The 14,459-nt window shown below is 39.2% G+C and overlaps 1 protein-coding gene across 2 annotated transcripts in view; it reads left to right on the top strand.

Moving 5' to 3' along the window:
• The window catches only part of LOC139688349 (putative fatty acyl-CoA reductase CG5065), a 450,592-nt gene that overhangs the window by 285,944 nt on the left and 150,189 nt on the right, over window positions 1-14,459 (top strand). The window contains exon 1 of one of the 2 annotated variants that reach the window (XM_071585870.1): window positions 9,766-10,283. The exons of the other annotated variant lie outside the window; for it this stretch is intronic. Coding sequence (XP_071441971.1) covers window positions 10,278-10,283 — 6 coding nt within the window. The 5' untranslated portion in view covers window positions 9,766-10,277. Of the gene's footprint in view, window positions 1-9,765; window positions 10,284-14,459 lie in introns of those variants that run through there. 2 annotated transcript variants of the gene reach the window in all.

Below are 14,459 nucleotides of genomic sequence, written 5' to 3'. Positions count from 1 at the left end.
CTTAATTCTGAAATAACTACCGAATGTTTTCGAATGCACTAGATAAGAATGTGTTGTTCTATAAGCCGTCATTGAATATTAAAGGTAAATAAATCCTCTAAGCACCCGATATTTTAAACTTTCCCATTTATTAACACCACGAAGAACAATCAGCAAAAATAGGTTCTGACTAGCAAAGAAAAGCTCAGAAATGGGAATAGGAGGGGTAGGAAAGAAATCAGGTACCTGCAGAGAACACTACAAGGGGTTCACGCTTCAATTTTAGATGTTTTAGGCATTTGATTTGTATGGAATTGTCTCCACGTCGAACGAAAATATGTATGTATCGAAAATATCAAGAAAACAGCCACCATTTGGATAATTGGCGTTTCCATAGGTAACCAGTTGATCAAGACGTGACTGCACCAGTCTGATTCATTACCTATCTACACAGTTCGATAGAGAATAATAATTTCAAAAGAGCTGATTTTCTTGCCAAGATCGTAACAATAGAGGTAATTAATAAATTAACTATCTGAGAATACTGTGTGTTATAAAACGTCTAATTTCCTTGGTGAGTTTGACAATGTATAAAGAAATAAATGCGCGGAATGTATGCTGGAATTGATCAAATAAAAAAATTAATCGATGGGGGTTCATGTTGCAATGTCTCAAATAAGTAGAATTTTAGAAGAGTGGACCGCCAGACAGGGCAATTTTAGATCGTCAACTTACTGTTACGGAAATTATCTTATAAACCTTTATAAATGGCATCTAATAGGCAAAATGAACTTATATAATTATATAAACATCTATTTTTATAAGCCTTCATGGGATAAAAAAAGAAAATAAATTCTCCAATCCCCCGAACTATTAAACTCTATTGCCGTGCCATGTTTTAATGCCGTAGACATAAATACACTTGCTAAAACTAATAAAACAAATTGATTTTGTACGGTGAGGAAACATGGCCATCGGAGCAGGACAATAGACGTAAATTTGGAGGCTTATAAAATATTGGTGTGGATAGATAGATAGTCATCTTTATTTTGGGGCGAGATTGAGACTCCGGAGTCTCTTTTAGCACCTAATCCCTGGGGGTTAGGTGGTAGAAGAGGGTGTTAATGAAGTGTGGGTGTGGAGAGGATGGAGAAGGTGAAGTAGGCAGAAAGGAAAACAAATGAGGAAGTGCTACGTATGGTAAAAGGGGAGGAAAGGGTTTGTTGGGAGAAATCAAAAAGTGGCCGGATAGATGAATGCATTACATTTCGATTGGCAAGAGGATGTTGTAGACTATGAAAGAGGGGATCAGGTTGGTCAAACGGGGAAGGGGAAGGAATACGATAGGCATGTTTGACGGAATGAAGGAAGGCGGTAACTATCGAACAGGGGGTTGTTATAGCGCTGTATTTCAGGTTGTGTTTTATTAGAATAGGCTAGGAAATCGTCGCTGAACCGCCTGGTAACTTAGGTCCAACCAAAACCAATCTTAACCGGTAGATAACGGGAAAAAAGTAAAACGTCGCGGCATTAGAATTTAATCTTTCTCTACTCCACTTTCTCAAGGTTTCCCCAAATAAAAGACACATACATAAATTTTCTATATGTTAGTTCAAGCTATCGAAATCGACACGATAAATATCGATTCTAATGCTTAACAATGAACTAAAGGAGAAACAACCCAAAAGGAAAGAAGTAAGTACAGAAGAGAAATGTTTTTACGCATTTTTATAAATAATGTCTAGCACAGAATAATGATTAGGTTTATAATTTAACCATACGACCTAAAGATAAAGTCTATGAGATTACTGTGATAAGTATCCATTCCATTTTGATTTTTACAAACCGCAAATTAACGAGTGCCTCTATTTCAAAGAAATGAATAATTCGCGGATATTCCTGCGTGAATATTAGGAACTATGAAATGGTAAGAGTGCAGTGGAAGAAAAATCACGAAAATGAGTACTCGGGGGGACCAAAAAAAAATTAAGAGATAAAAGAGGAATAAATGAAGAGAGGAAGGGGAATGAAAAATCCTGGAATTATTACACTAAGGAACTAATAAAATTGATCAAGTCCAAGAAGCTAAGAGAAAAATTAGTTTGATGAACTTATTTACAAATTCTGCAAGTGAATGAATTATGTATTATTTACATAATTCAAGTACATACGTCGATAATGTCGCGGGACACATAGGAGAGACTTTGACAGCGACAGACTGCGTCTAGACCAGGGTCGGTGTATTAAATTAATGGTGAATATTGAAATGTTTTATTCTTTACTCTTAAACGAATCATTCACGAATGAAGAAACGACTCATTCATGCATAGAATATTTTCCCAAATGGACTCTCGAGACACTCCGAAATCCAAAACGTTTTCGTACAGACCAACAAATGACAGTTTATCAAAAGGACTGGTGGCAAAAGCTCGCACTAAGACCTGTATCGCCGAGTACTAGAAACACGATGCGGTTGAAAATCTACCGCAGCTCATCCACCCGCGACACAGTTGCGTTTTAGAACACGACGCCTGAGGAAGGCCCATGCAATATTCAAGAGAGGAATGCTTCTCCCAGCCATTCGTCACTCGCTGACCCAAGCAAGTACCTTAACGACGAGAGAAAATTAGCTTCGTTGGCTGAATGCAATTTTTTCCTGGGCAAGAAATGACCTTGCGACACAGCAAATACTCTTTTCAATTCGTTCGCATTTTAATTTTGTACTTCATGCGCGGATGTCTAGTTTTCGCCGTCTTTTGGTGAAAATTTTTGGTCAAAAGTAATTTGTTAACCTTCAAAAGCAACTAATATAATTTGAACTCGGTTACTTTAACACTTGTTTTTTTAGATTCTATTGGGAGTTCAAGTACATCTTAATGTTGCAACCTACCTGCTCATTTACTTCTTCTTTACAAATAAAGCCCGGCCGAACAAGAGAAAAAATATGAGAACTATCTCGTAACTCACGAGAACACTAGAGGCACACATTGGTATTATAAATATCATACTATAGCTATCATTTTACAGAACTTGACTGTCCAGTTGAGATAATTTTAATTGGAACACCTCGCACGTTAGAGGCTACTTTGAAGGTCCCCTGTTACCCGCTTTACGTGTAGTGCGGGAAGTAACTGACCCTGGTGTTTTATATGCTTCTGCTGATACCCGTCTCAAATTTCCTTTCCCCTTACATTAACCTCAGCTTAATAGATCAACCTAGACCAATTTAAGTCTTCTACGAAACTCTTAAGTAATACTATGTGTATAAATATATACTGCGGTGCAGGAGTAAAACAGTTTCATTTCATTATTATTCATTGTTCTGTGTCCATTAATTTCTCTGAATAAATGAACAGGAATAAGAGTAAAAGAGAATAAAAATATCATGCTACAGCTTGAATGCACTTAGATATTCGACTGCCATTCCACTACCATACCTAGCAATAACGATTTACAAAAAATAAGTACACCGGTAATTTACGGTCCACTCTTTGGCGATTTAGACCATATTTTGCATTGGTGAAAGGAGTGGGAGGTAGCATTTTATATAAGAAACTTACCAGCACTGACGTTTTTGAATGAAAAAAAGACGAAAATGATATATATTATAAAATATATATAATCGTATTAAGCAATTTAGAACAGGTCTTTAGGAAAAGGTCATTTACTTGGGTGTTACACAGATATCAAGCCTTTCATGGGGTGCACATATCAGAAGAAGAAACTGGTCAGCCTTAAAGCAGCTAAGTTTTTATCAGACGGGTTTTAGGTAAAATGAAATAAAAAAGTAAGAAAGTGGTAACAGATACGGAGACTATTACAATTTTTCACTTAATAAAGATTTATTTGCGACTAGTTTAGATGTACTACATGATTTTGAAGGCACTTGATGAATGATGTAGTACATCAAAATTAGCCGGAAATAAATCTTTATTAAGTGGAAAATTGTAATACTCTCCGTCTCTTTTATTATGAAATAGTTCCACCACATCACACCAAAGTCTATAAGAGATTGGTGTTACTTTGCTTCAGTTGTACCACATCTAGGATGTGCTGCAAGTATTCGGAATTCATGGAAGAAAAGGTTATTTCAGAAATCAAAAAAGCCACAGATAAAATACGCTAGATTTGTAAACATTACTACGAGAAGAGAGTAAGCATGGCGAGTGTGGGAGAAATTTGATTTGGAGCCAATTGATCCACGAAGAAAGAATGGGCAAGAAACATAGTCATAACAAAATCAAACCTAAGAACCAGAATAATTTCATATAAAAACAAATATTTAATGATTTAGCATGCATAAAAGCGTATCCATGTTAACATACACGAGAAAATATAGTATGTATTCATATGCATTTAACAACTCATATTTTGAATGTATAACTAACTGGTGTTTAAACACCCCCAGTCATAAGTCCAACCGGTGGCAAGGGGAAGTTTTGTGGATGTTGATGTACTCTCATATTTTCCCTAATTCGCATATAACACAGGCTTAGCAACTGGCACAGCTTTAAAATTCCTAGCACTGAAGTCACTGACGTTTTGTCTGGCTAGAAAATAGCAATTATCTATGGTACGCTCTCTATATCTCATTTCTTCAAGACCTACCGTATCTGGTAATATCCCGGAAAATTTACAAACGAATCGCAAAAAATAAACCTAGCTAATCAATGTTCTGAGGCAAACTTAATAACAGCCCTAACAGATTATTAACTTCAGAGACAGCAAACGAGTTCGGGAGAGTAGCATTCGTTCGACAAATGGCCTCCGTCACGCCTTTCCCGGACCACTCCTCCCAATCGGTAACCGTCCGTTTTTTTATACTTCCGTTTGCAGTAAATATAAATATAAATAAATTTTGCCAACCATTTTTAAATACCGTTTTAAAGAAGACAAAAATGACTGTAACTACCAGTTTTTGGCGCGTTTTTTTTGGGTGAATACCACCACAAGTGAATGTATACAAGTTATCAACATACTTGAAAACGAGTCCATCAAAATTTGTAGGAGGTTAAATCGAAATTTGTTTGGTTAAATGAATGTTTGATTCATTCAATCAATATTTTTATTACATTTTAAATTCAAAGATCTGCAGCACATGCTACCACAGTAACCCAAATGAAGTCATCCACCGATTCCTGTATTTATGGAATTCCTGCCTTTCCTTTGTTTCGTACTTGCCCTGAAAAGTCTAGCTTATAAGTTTAAGATTTTATTTTAAATGGATTTCCTCTCCTCAAAAAAATAATTTAATGCCTAAGAAAACCCTCGCTCCATACGAAGGAAGTGAATATCTGTAAGGATGAAATGGAAAGGGGATGCCACATGTGCTTAAGAGAAACAGGGAAACGATTTTCGGCATAGGTGGAAAGGTTTAGACTCTCAAATTGAACCGAAACGAAATCGTGTATGAATCTAGCCGTCATTCTAGCGTATTATTAAGCGCCGCATATTTTTTTCGTGCGTAATTTAAAAAAAGCATCAATCTTTATCAAAGGCTAAGATTTTAAAGTGTTGGGTTTTGTTTATTTCTTGAAGCCCTAGGAAATTGTCTTCAAAGTTTTTATTGTGTCCTTCCAAATAAAGGACTTTTTTCCATATAAAAGAATCCAAGGTTTTGAATGACTTCCTGAATCGTCGATTCACTTCCCTCTAGTTATATATTCTCCCTTTCTCGGAAGGTCATTCTCATTGACTCCTTGAAATCTCTATCGCCATGTGTGAAAATTACTTTTTAGCTCCCTTCGAGTGAATCTTGGGCCGTAACTGAACAATTATGAATCAGTCCAACGATCCCTCAAGAACAATTTGCAACACATGTATTATTTTTGTCATATTGGAGCTAAAAATATCATGATACACTAATAATATTGTTTTTAGGTCCAATATGATCATGCAATGATAGCCACTCACCCAAAATTGTTGTAAATATTCTTTTTACCTCTAGTGGTTTTGCTAAAATAAATTGAAAAAATGTTAAAGAACATAAATGCTTATAATCTATAATAAGGTCTTGCCCTATTAATGGGGCTAGGGATTTAACTAATCATGCAGAAATAAATTAATTGCAAGTGAAATTTTCACGTTCACCAAACGAAATGATCAAATTATCATATTAGGCAGCTAATAATGAGTTCACTTTAACCCATAGAATTTGGGAAAAACTTTAGTATTGATACTCTTATTACCATCTGTCACTCACTCCAGTGATTTTACCTTTTACCTTTCATTAAATGTATGCTTCATACAAATTCTAACTTGAAGTGGATTACGAGAATTAATCAATGAAGTATTATGCACACGTAAAATGAATATTCACTAACAATGAAATTTTCAACCAAAAAATTACCAGAACATAGAACAAATCCGTTTCTCAAATAAAGACCACGACAAGAAATACTTTTCAAGCAAAAATAAAGGGCATAAAAAATATCAGAAAAAGAAACAAAATGGGCTCTCAAGGATTAAAACATATTTTTTTTCAATCCAAATTGCGTGTGCAAATTTCATCTCCAAACTATCGCAAAAACTGAAATTACATAACCGAAGTCAATACTTAAACATGGACTTAATACAGAAACTGTTTCTATGGACAACAAATCTATAGGTTCTTACAGAATTAAAAAGTTAGGAACTGATATACAACTGAACATTGACGGTATACTAAGGAGAACTTTTGCATTAATTAGTATTCGTTATACACCTCTAACTCTCAAACTCAACAACACAGCAACAGATGCAGACTTAATATCCTGTAATAAGGTATCGGGTAAATCTTCAACGGTCAATAGTAATGTGGAATGAAAAAAACTTGGCTAAAAGTATAGGGGGAATCGCTGTTTTTGCATGTCAATGTGAATGGTGTTATGGCGGGACCATTCTCAGAGACTGCGACCTTCCTTCTCTCCGCTCCCCAGTTACCACAGAGGTGAGCGGATATCTTTACAAGAAAGTAAGAGGCAAAAACAACGATTCGAAACAGGAATGCCGAGTATTCTCTCTGTTGGTCCGGAGGCAAGCCGCTTAAGGAACGCAGATACAACGACGACACCGGATAAAGTCAACCACTATAACCGCCCAATTTATTTTCCGTGGGTCCGACTCAACGCAGGAGAAGGAAGAGACGAACGCCGGGGTTATCGGGACGCAACAGGGGCATCGAAACTTGGTGAGAAACTGAAATCGGGGGCTCAGCTCCAGAGAAGACCAATAGCCATGCCATCTTCAAAAAATAGTAGAATACGGTTCTTCTTATTTTTTTCGCTCCACCTTCTTCCTTCGGGTTTTACTGCCGCGGTTTCTTTACCTCACTCCCACCTCTCTGCCCATCCCCTCACGCCCCTAAATACCTTCATGTCTCTATTTTGCCTTCGCAGAAAATGTTTCCCTTCCCAATAACCATCTTCTTCTCAGCTCCTTCTGCCATCACACCTTGCATTAACGCTTTTTCAACGGCAATGTTAGCTTCTTCGGCTCCTCTTCTGAGTTCAGCCCACTTTCACGGCGTCGAAATTACCTATTCTATTCTTTCCTCTCCACCGCTTACCTAACATCCTTTCATGTATGATGGCCTTCAATATCTCGATACAACTCAATATCCACTTTTTTGTCTCCTCGAATTTCCTCATAACTTCCTCTTTTCTTCAAGACTGCGTAACGCCTCTTTGCCTGGCTTCCTATCATTCTAGCTTATATTTTCTGCTCAATGATTATCCCATGGTAATTATTAAAAATCTTTTTGAGGGGATCGATATTACCTGATGATCAGTTACCAGCTTTGAAATGTTGATAGACTTCTTATCGTGCCCGAAGAACCATATTCTAACATAGAAATGGTTCCAAAGTCCTTAATCGTAAGCAAAATGAAGAATAAAAGGAAATATATGATGTCCATATAAACGTCAATGTACATCCATCTCCTACATTAGTAGGTCTTTAGGTGGTCACGTTAGGGAAATATTGGATACAGTGTGACGATCAAAAGCGTTGTAAACCCTGGAGTAGATTAAGAGAGTAAAGAAAAAAGGTGCTTATGGAAAGCTCATCGAATGAACAAGTTTTCTGAATGAAAACTAATATCCATTAGGAATTAATCCAATCCAAACTTGGTCTGAAAAGCTTCATAAATATCATATAAGCAAGAAAGAGAATAATGACACTAATCATAAATTACTAAAAACGTCGAGTGTAAAACAAGAGAAGTGATTAACGGGAAGAACTTTTAGTTTTCCCTACTGATGATTAAGTAAAGTACAAGCAGGATCATAAATTGTTCCAGATATATAATATCACTATGGTATTTATTTCATTCAGTATTTTCTGATCATAGATACCATTATGTATATGCTTACATCTTGGGGTGCATATTACACGAAACCTATTTCCCATTTTAAAATTCCTAACTTAATAAATATCATAAAATATTCATCGTATTTGCGACAAAATTTGGGATTATTTGTAATACTTCAGTTTTACGCAGAATGTCTCGTGAAAATCATTGATTTGATCAATCTACTATCATATATTTAAGATCAAATTCAGGTGGTCATCAAATTTAATTTCCTAGTGGATAATTCTGAACATTTTAAGCTTTCACTTGTACTTACAATGGCGCTAAATAACTACTTGAATGCTCCTCATTGATAATAAATAATCTTCAAAATTCGTCACTTTCTCATTTATCTCACTAGACTGTGTGACTCTTCCAACGGAGAATCTCCCTTTGACAGTCACCCAAACCATCCTCTTCCCCCCATCTGAAGCAGACGCCCTACCCCAAATTATTTCCGTCCCTGGCCACCCGACAACATTCCCACATCATCGGCAGCCACTCCCCCTTGCCTCCTATGCCGTCCAACCTCCCCATTACTCTCCCGCTCCTTTCGGGAGTCAGTCAAAACTCCTCCATCCCTGCTCCTATCTTCTTCCCATCGCCCATCAAAAGTCTTTTCTCTCTCCTCAGACTCTTTCACAATTTCTCACCCTCCCCCCTTTCACCTTCCCCACTACATCCACATAACAGCCTCCCCATCACCTCTTTTTACCACAGGCGGACCCGCACCCCCTCCACGAGTGTGCAAACCCGCTCCCTCCGGAATCAACAAGTGCCCTCTGGGCCATCTCCTCACCTCCTGCCCATCTGGAGACCTTACCAGCACATGACCAACCCCCTTTCCCTTCACCCTGAACCATCACCCTTCCACTGCACCAAAAACACGCTTATGACCCATCGACAAGTCCGCTCGGCACAACTCCCCACCTCCTCAAAACACTCTCCACAAACCAACAACTTCTTACTCCGCCGCCCACTCTAACTCTCCTTCCTCGTCTCCTTACTCCTTTTCCGTTTCTTCCATTCCCCACCACCTCCACCGCCACATCTAAACTCGCGCCGTGAGGAAGGAAGGGCGGCCTGAATACGAAGCCACTCCCCTCATCCTTCCCCCTCCTCTCAAAAACCCTCCTTCCCGCACCTCAACACCTCACCTCACCGCCCCCGCTGAAGCTTATTCACTGGCCGAGTCAGTCAGATGAAGGGGAGAGGGGGGACGGGAGGAAGTTAAAACGAGGAGGAATGGTGTGAGGGGAGCCGAGGGATGGGGGGTGAAGAGTGAGAGAGGACAGCAGGAGGAGAAGGAGATGGTGTAGCGGTGTTGGCGCGAGAGGAGAGCGCAGGAAGGAAAGAGAGGAGAGGAAAGGGGGGGGGGGAGGCGTATGCCAGTTGCGCCCTCCGCGGAGAGTAAGTGGGCTATCGCAGTGCTGGAGACTCAGACGGGCAGTGGACGCGTCCCGAGCAGCATCGCGCGCGCGAAAGGGAGACGGAAGAGTTTCAAAGGAATCCGTAGGCTGAGTGAGCGGAAAACCCACGCACGCACTTAGAGAGAGGAGAGAGAGAAGGCGAGGAGAAATCTACGAGGGAGAGAAGCAAGTGGCGCACGGTGAGGGAGAGACTTTAACGCGCGGGAGGAGCCGTTGGGGATTTTTGCTCCTGCTGTCGCGATTCCCTGTGACCATTACGCTGAGGACGAGGAAAGGGTGCGGAATAAGCTGAAGGAGTGGAAAAAGAGAGAGCGGGAGCTCCCTTCAGCCAGGTCTTTCGCCCTCTATCCTTTGTCGGATCACCGCACAAGGAGGCCCTCCATCTCGCGGAACTCCCGTGAAGGCAACGTCCCATCGACCTCCCCACGTCGAACGACTCCTCGTTCAGAGAGTGAGGGATCCATCGACGGGAGTAGAGGATTGCGAAGAGGATTAGAACCGGAGAGGACGAAGGACTTAACACATCACACCTACGCTGAATGAAGGTAGGGATATTGGTCTACTGTGTTTGTACCCGGAGGGGGAGGTGAGGCAGAGGTTTGGGAGTTGGGAAGGGAGGGTAGTTAGGGGACCGACACACTTCCGGAAATCCTCACTCTTTTCTCTCCTCTCCTGCCCGCCCCACACCATTCCACCATCCTACCTTCTCTGCTACGGCACACCGCCGCCGGCCACTTGCTGCACCACACACCGTATCACACACTTTCTCTCCGGGATAGGTTGGTTGCATGTGCGCCAGGGCGGATCACGCACATACGCTCTTGAGGAGGATGGGAGGTTAGGAGGGTAGTGGGGAGGAGGAGGAGGGAGATTTTGGAGAAGGGCCGACTGGATATTAAAAAAAGGAATCCGATGAAGTGTTACGGCTCTCGGTGGAGAAGTAAATCTGAGAGGCGAATGAGGAGGAAGAGAAGGTGACGATGACTGAAGAGAAAGAGGTGGTGGAAAACGGTGACGGGTGGGAGGGGGCTCCGTAGGTTGTAGAACCGACTCCGTGGCGTAGACGTCTTCGGTTTTCTAACAACACTTCCACTTCCGGGTCCAAACGGCTACCAGCCGAGACCGGAATGGACGTCTTTCTCCAACAACCTCCGGGAAGGTCTCACAGGTTGGGTGGGGGAAAAGATTTTTCATTTTGGCCCCCCTCCGAAACTCGTATTAATAAGCCTCGTTTCATTCAAATGGTGTAAATTTGCGTTATTTCGGTACGGCGGCATAACGGTGGCGGTATTCAGTGTTGTGAAACGCGGATGTAAACTCGTCATTCTGTGTCTTGAGTGAAAGAAATGCCCTGCGGGAAACTGCAGGGAGAGACAAGTAACGAATAGTCTCAGTAACTTTGAAAGTCATTCAAAAATTCAAATAAAGCCACTCCTATTGTTTAGTGTTTTCCAGAGACTATTTGTATGCTATAGATTACGGATTTAAATGGACTTTGTACAAAAATTGCCTTCTGAGTCACATTATGGAATAGGTTAATTCAACGGAGGGAAGAGAAAAACCGAGATCTTTCGCTATTTATTTCATAATCTTTTTTTATAGTTTTGAGATATCTCGTGAACAAGATACCTACTTGAAATAAAATGCCATTCTCAAATGAAAACGCTAGTTCTTCAATTTAAAAATAAATCTCGAGGCTCTCGATGCTTCCTAAACTCTTCTTCTCCCTACGTCACCCGACCACTCATTCTCTAACCTACTTACCAGATTAGCGCCGTTACGCGTTCCTCCCTACCGTAACCTTAAGCTCACAGCTGAAAACTTGTGTCCACGTCCTTCTCTTCTTAACTGCTGTGTTATTGCATATCTATACAGTCAGTAGTTGAAAGAGTTTTGTTGAGTCGAAAGGTGACGTGGAATAACTGTACCCACGGCGGGTAAGAGTACAGAAGAAATGCTTATCATTAACTGTATTCTCACAGTGCAAAAAAATCATCTCCGTATGACAGATGAACTTAGAATTTTATTTGTCTCCTCCGAAGTTAAATAGCCATTTCCTCCTAATGTGAATTTCAAATTCTTCAATTGTCCATTTTTTCGTACATTGTAACCTTCTTTGACAATGAGTGTCCTTTACACCGCACAGTATTATCTGCTCTTGAGTAAGTACTATGACCGCAACCACGTGACTAAATCGAGGCTATCAAGTTATGTAGCTTTCTCCGCATCTATGCATATCATTATCAATCTCTCTCCCATCTAAGCAATCAAGAATGAGCTCACTTTCTATGACTCAGGTTACACAACAGTGGACACATCTAGAGGTGATCGAAAGCTTCATAAACTATACACATAAACAAACATGAGAGCATCAGTTTATTTTATATTTTTTTACTAACTTCGAAAAAACATTAATACCATCAGGATATTTGAAAATAAGTGAGAATTACACGTGTCGAGTGAGGCTTTGTTTTATTTGAATTCAGATAACATTGGACGAATTTATTTTTCTACAATTAAGGCAGGAAATATAAATATAAAAGGTGCCCAATACACATGAAATTAATATATAGAAAAACGTGTTATCTTGCGAAAGAATCGTTTCATTGGTTAGGTTTACAGCTACAAATTTAGTTTTAAGGGTATAACTTTTTTTTCTTCGCTTGTTTGGCATTAGAGAATTGTTACCGTTGTGAATTACCAATTCAATGAATGCGCCGAGAAAAACTAACTTCCCAGCTATGTATGTCTTTCTCTTTCGTCAAACCCAAAAAAGTGATATTTTTATGATTCTTGAAATTTTTTACATTATGATTGTAACAAACTGTGATCGTGAAACATAAAAATGAGGAAACATGAAATTCAATGAATAACAAAGGCCCTCTTAATACTGCTAGGTGTCAATGGCTGACGATCAACGGTATACATAGGAGGCTTCTTTCCTCTTCTCTCTCTCTCTGCTTCCCCAGTACAGTTATGGGGAAGTGGGGCGGCGAAGGAGCTTGGAAAGGTGGAAGGGGGTGTTCGAGAGGGAAGGAGAGGGGAAAGATGGTAAGAAAGGCGGCGAGAAATGCTGAGAAGACAAGGAGACCTCAACGCGCGAGTAAAAAAACGAACTTTTGATCAAACTTCAGAAAATAACACAGACAGCACTTCGAGCCTCTTGCCCCATTCCACTCGATTTACCTCTTAATGGAAATGCGCTCACAAAATTCAGGATACACCCCTTATGCATAGACACGTTTAAGTTTAGAGCTGAAAGTGTCGTATTATAACGTTATATTAACGGTCAATGTTGAACGAGTTAGGTACGAATTTCATCTTCTTATTATAAGAAAAAGAATTATAATGGACAAATAATAACCCTTATCCACTATGTATCAATATCTCCTGGATTAATGTAATCATTTGTTCATTATTGAGCTCGAATTCCGCATACCGCATCTAAAACTACGCAATCTGAAGAAAATGTATATGCACACAGCTAATACTACCGTAAAAAATACATCAGATATGCACTATAACCAATTGAGCCTATCCCTAATAAAATTAATTCTTACAGTACGTAAATATCCGTCATACTACTATTTAGGAGCTTGATTTACTTTTTTGTTCTAAAATTTGAGAATGTATGACAGAAAACTGAAACTTCACCATAATCATAAATTTCAAACTTCATATGACACGCGCTTCAATATTTAAACGTTATATTAACTGCTATATGTTCCTGTAAGTAATGTAGAATTTACCAAACAAATATTTAGAGCTGATTAAATGTTAGCAGATGTGGGGTTGGAAGTGTAGGCAATAGTGCTGCAGTTATACCTCTTCGAATAAAGAAATTGGGCCATGTAATAAATAATACTTACTCCAGAAAGTACCAGTTGCAATTTTTATTGATGGTAAAACGATTTAAATTATTAATGCTGGATTTTATTTTCATCTTTAGCGCTGACTTTCACAGGGAAGTTACCAAAATTACATTAATTTTTTGAACGACACATACAGATGTTCCTCTTTGAATCTAAGATGAAACTTACAGCAGTGAAACGAGATTTAGATGTCTGTACATTTTATGTTATTTGTAATACATATTTGTCACCGACACCTTTTTTTAGCATTAATCTCTTCCTAAATAGTTGAATAGCGTTAGTTTATAGACCTATGTGGTCGGTAACCTTTCAAAACATGTTTTAAAACGTCGCTAGAAGTAAATTATCTATCCGGTGAGTTTAGAAGAGTACATGCGTACGTATTCACATCCAGGTTCACGTCAGCTTATTGGCTTAAGGTTAAACACATTTGTGTCTAAAACACATGTTTTTTTAACACTTATTATGCCTCACCATGAATACAGCCTTTGTCAGTGGTAGAACGTTGGACTAATCATTAGTTTCGAGTCCGCTAATAACATCATCAAAACAAATATTTTTCTGAGAAATCCTTAAATAATTTTCAGCGAACCTTGATTTAGTGCGCGGTGTGTAAAGCCTCACCCTTATTAAAGGCGGTAACCTTTTTGGTGATAATTTGTTGTACATATAAGGTACACATTGAACGTGTATTCGTTTTCCACTGATTGACATCAACGTTATTTCCCAAAAATTCATCAACTTACAAATTAATTTTCTAGGATTTTAAATAAAATTCCACTAGTTTTTCCCAGAAAAATTCTTCCAATATCGAGTCTTTACACCATTCAATTTTCAGTTCCGAGCACG

This window comes from Hetaerina americana, unplaced genomic scaffold, assembly GCF_022747635.1.
Source record: "Hetaerina americana unplaced genomic scaffold, ioHetAmer1.1.p SCAF_2, whole genome shotgun sequence".
In the NCBI taxonomy this organism is placed as follows: Eukaryota; Metazoa; Arthropoda; class Insecta; order Odonata; family Calopterygidae; genus Hetaerina; species Hetaerina americana.
Note: the sequence above shows the minus strand (reverse complement) of the source record. Positions and strands in the feature narration are given on the sequence as shown.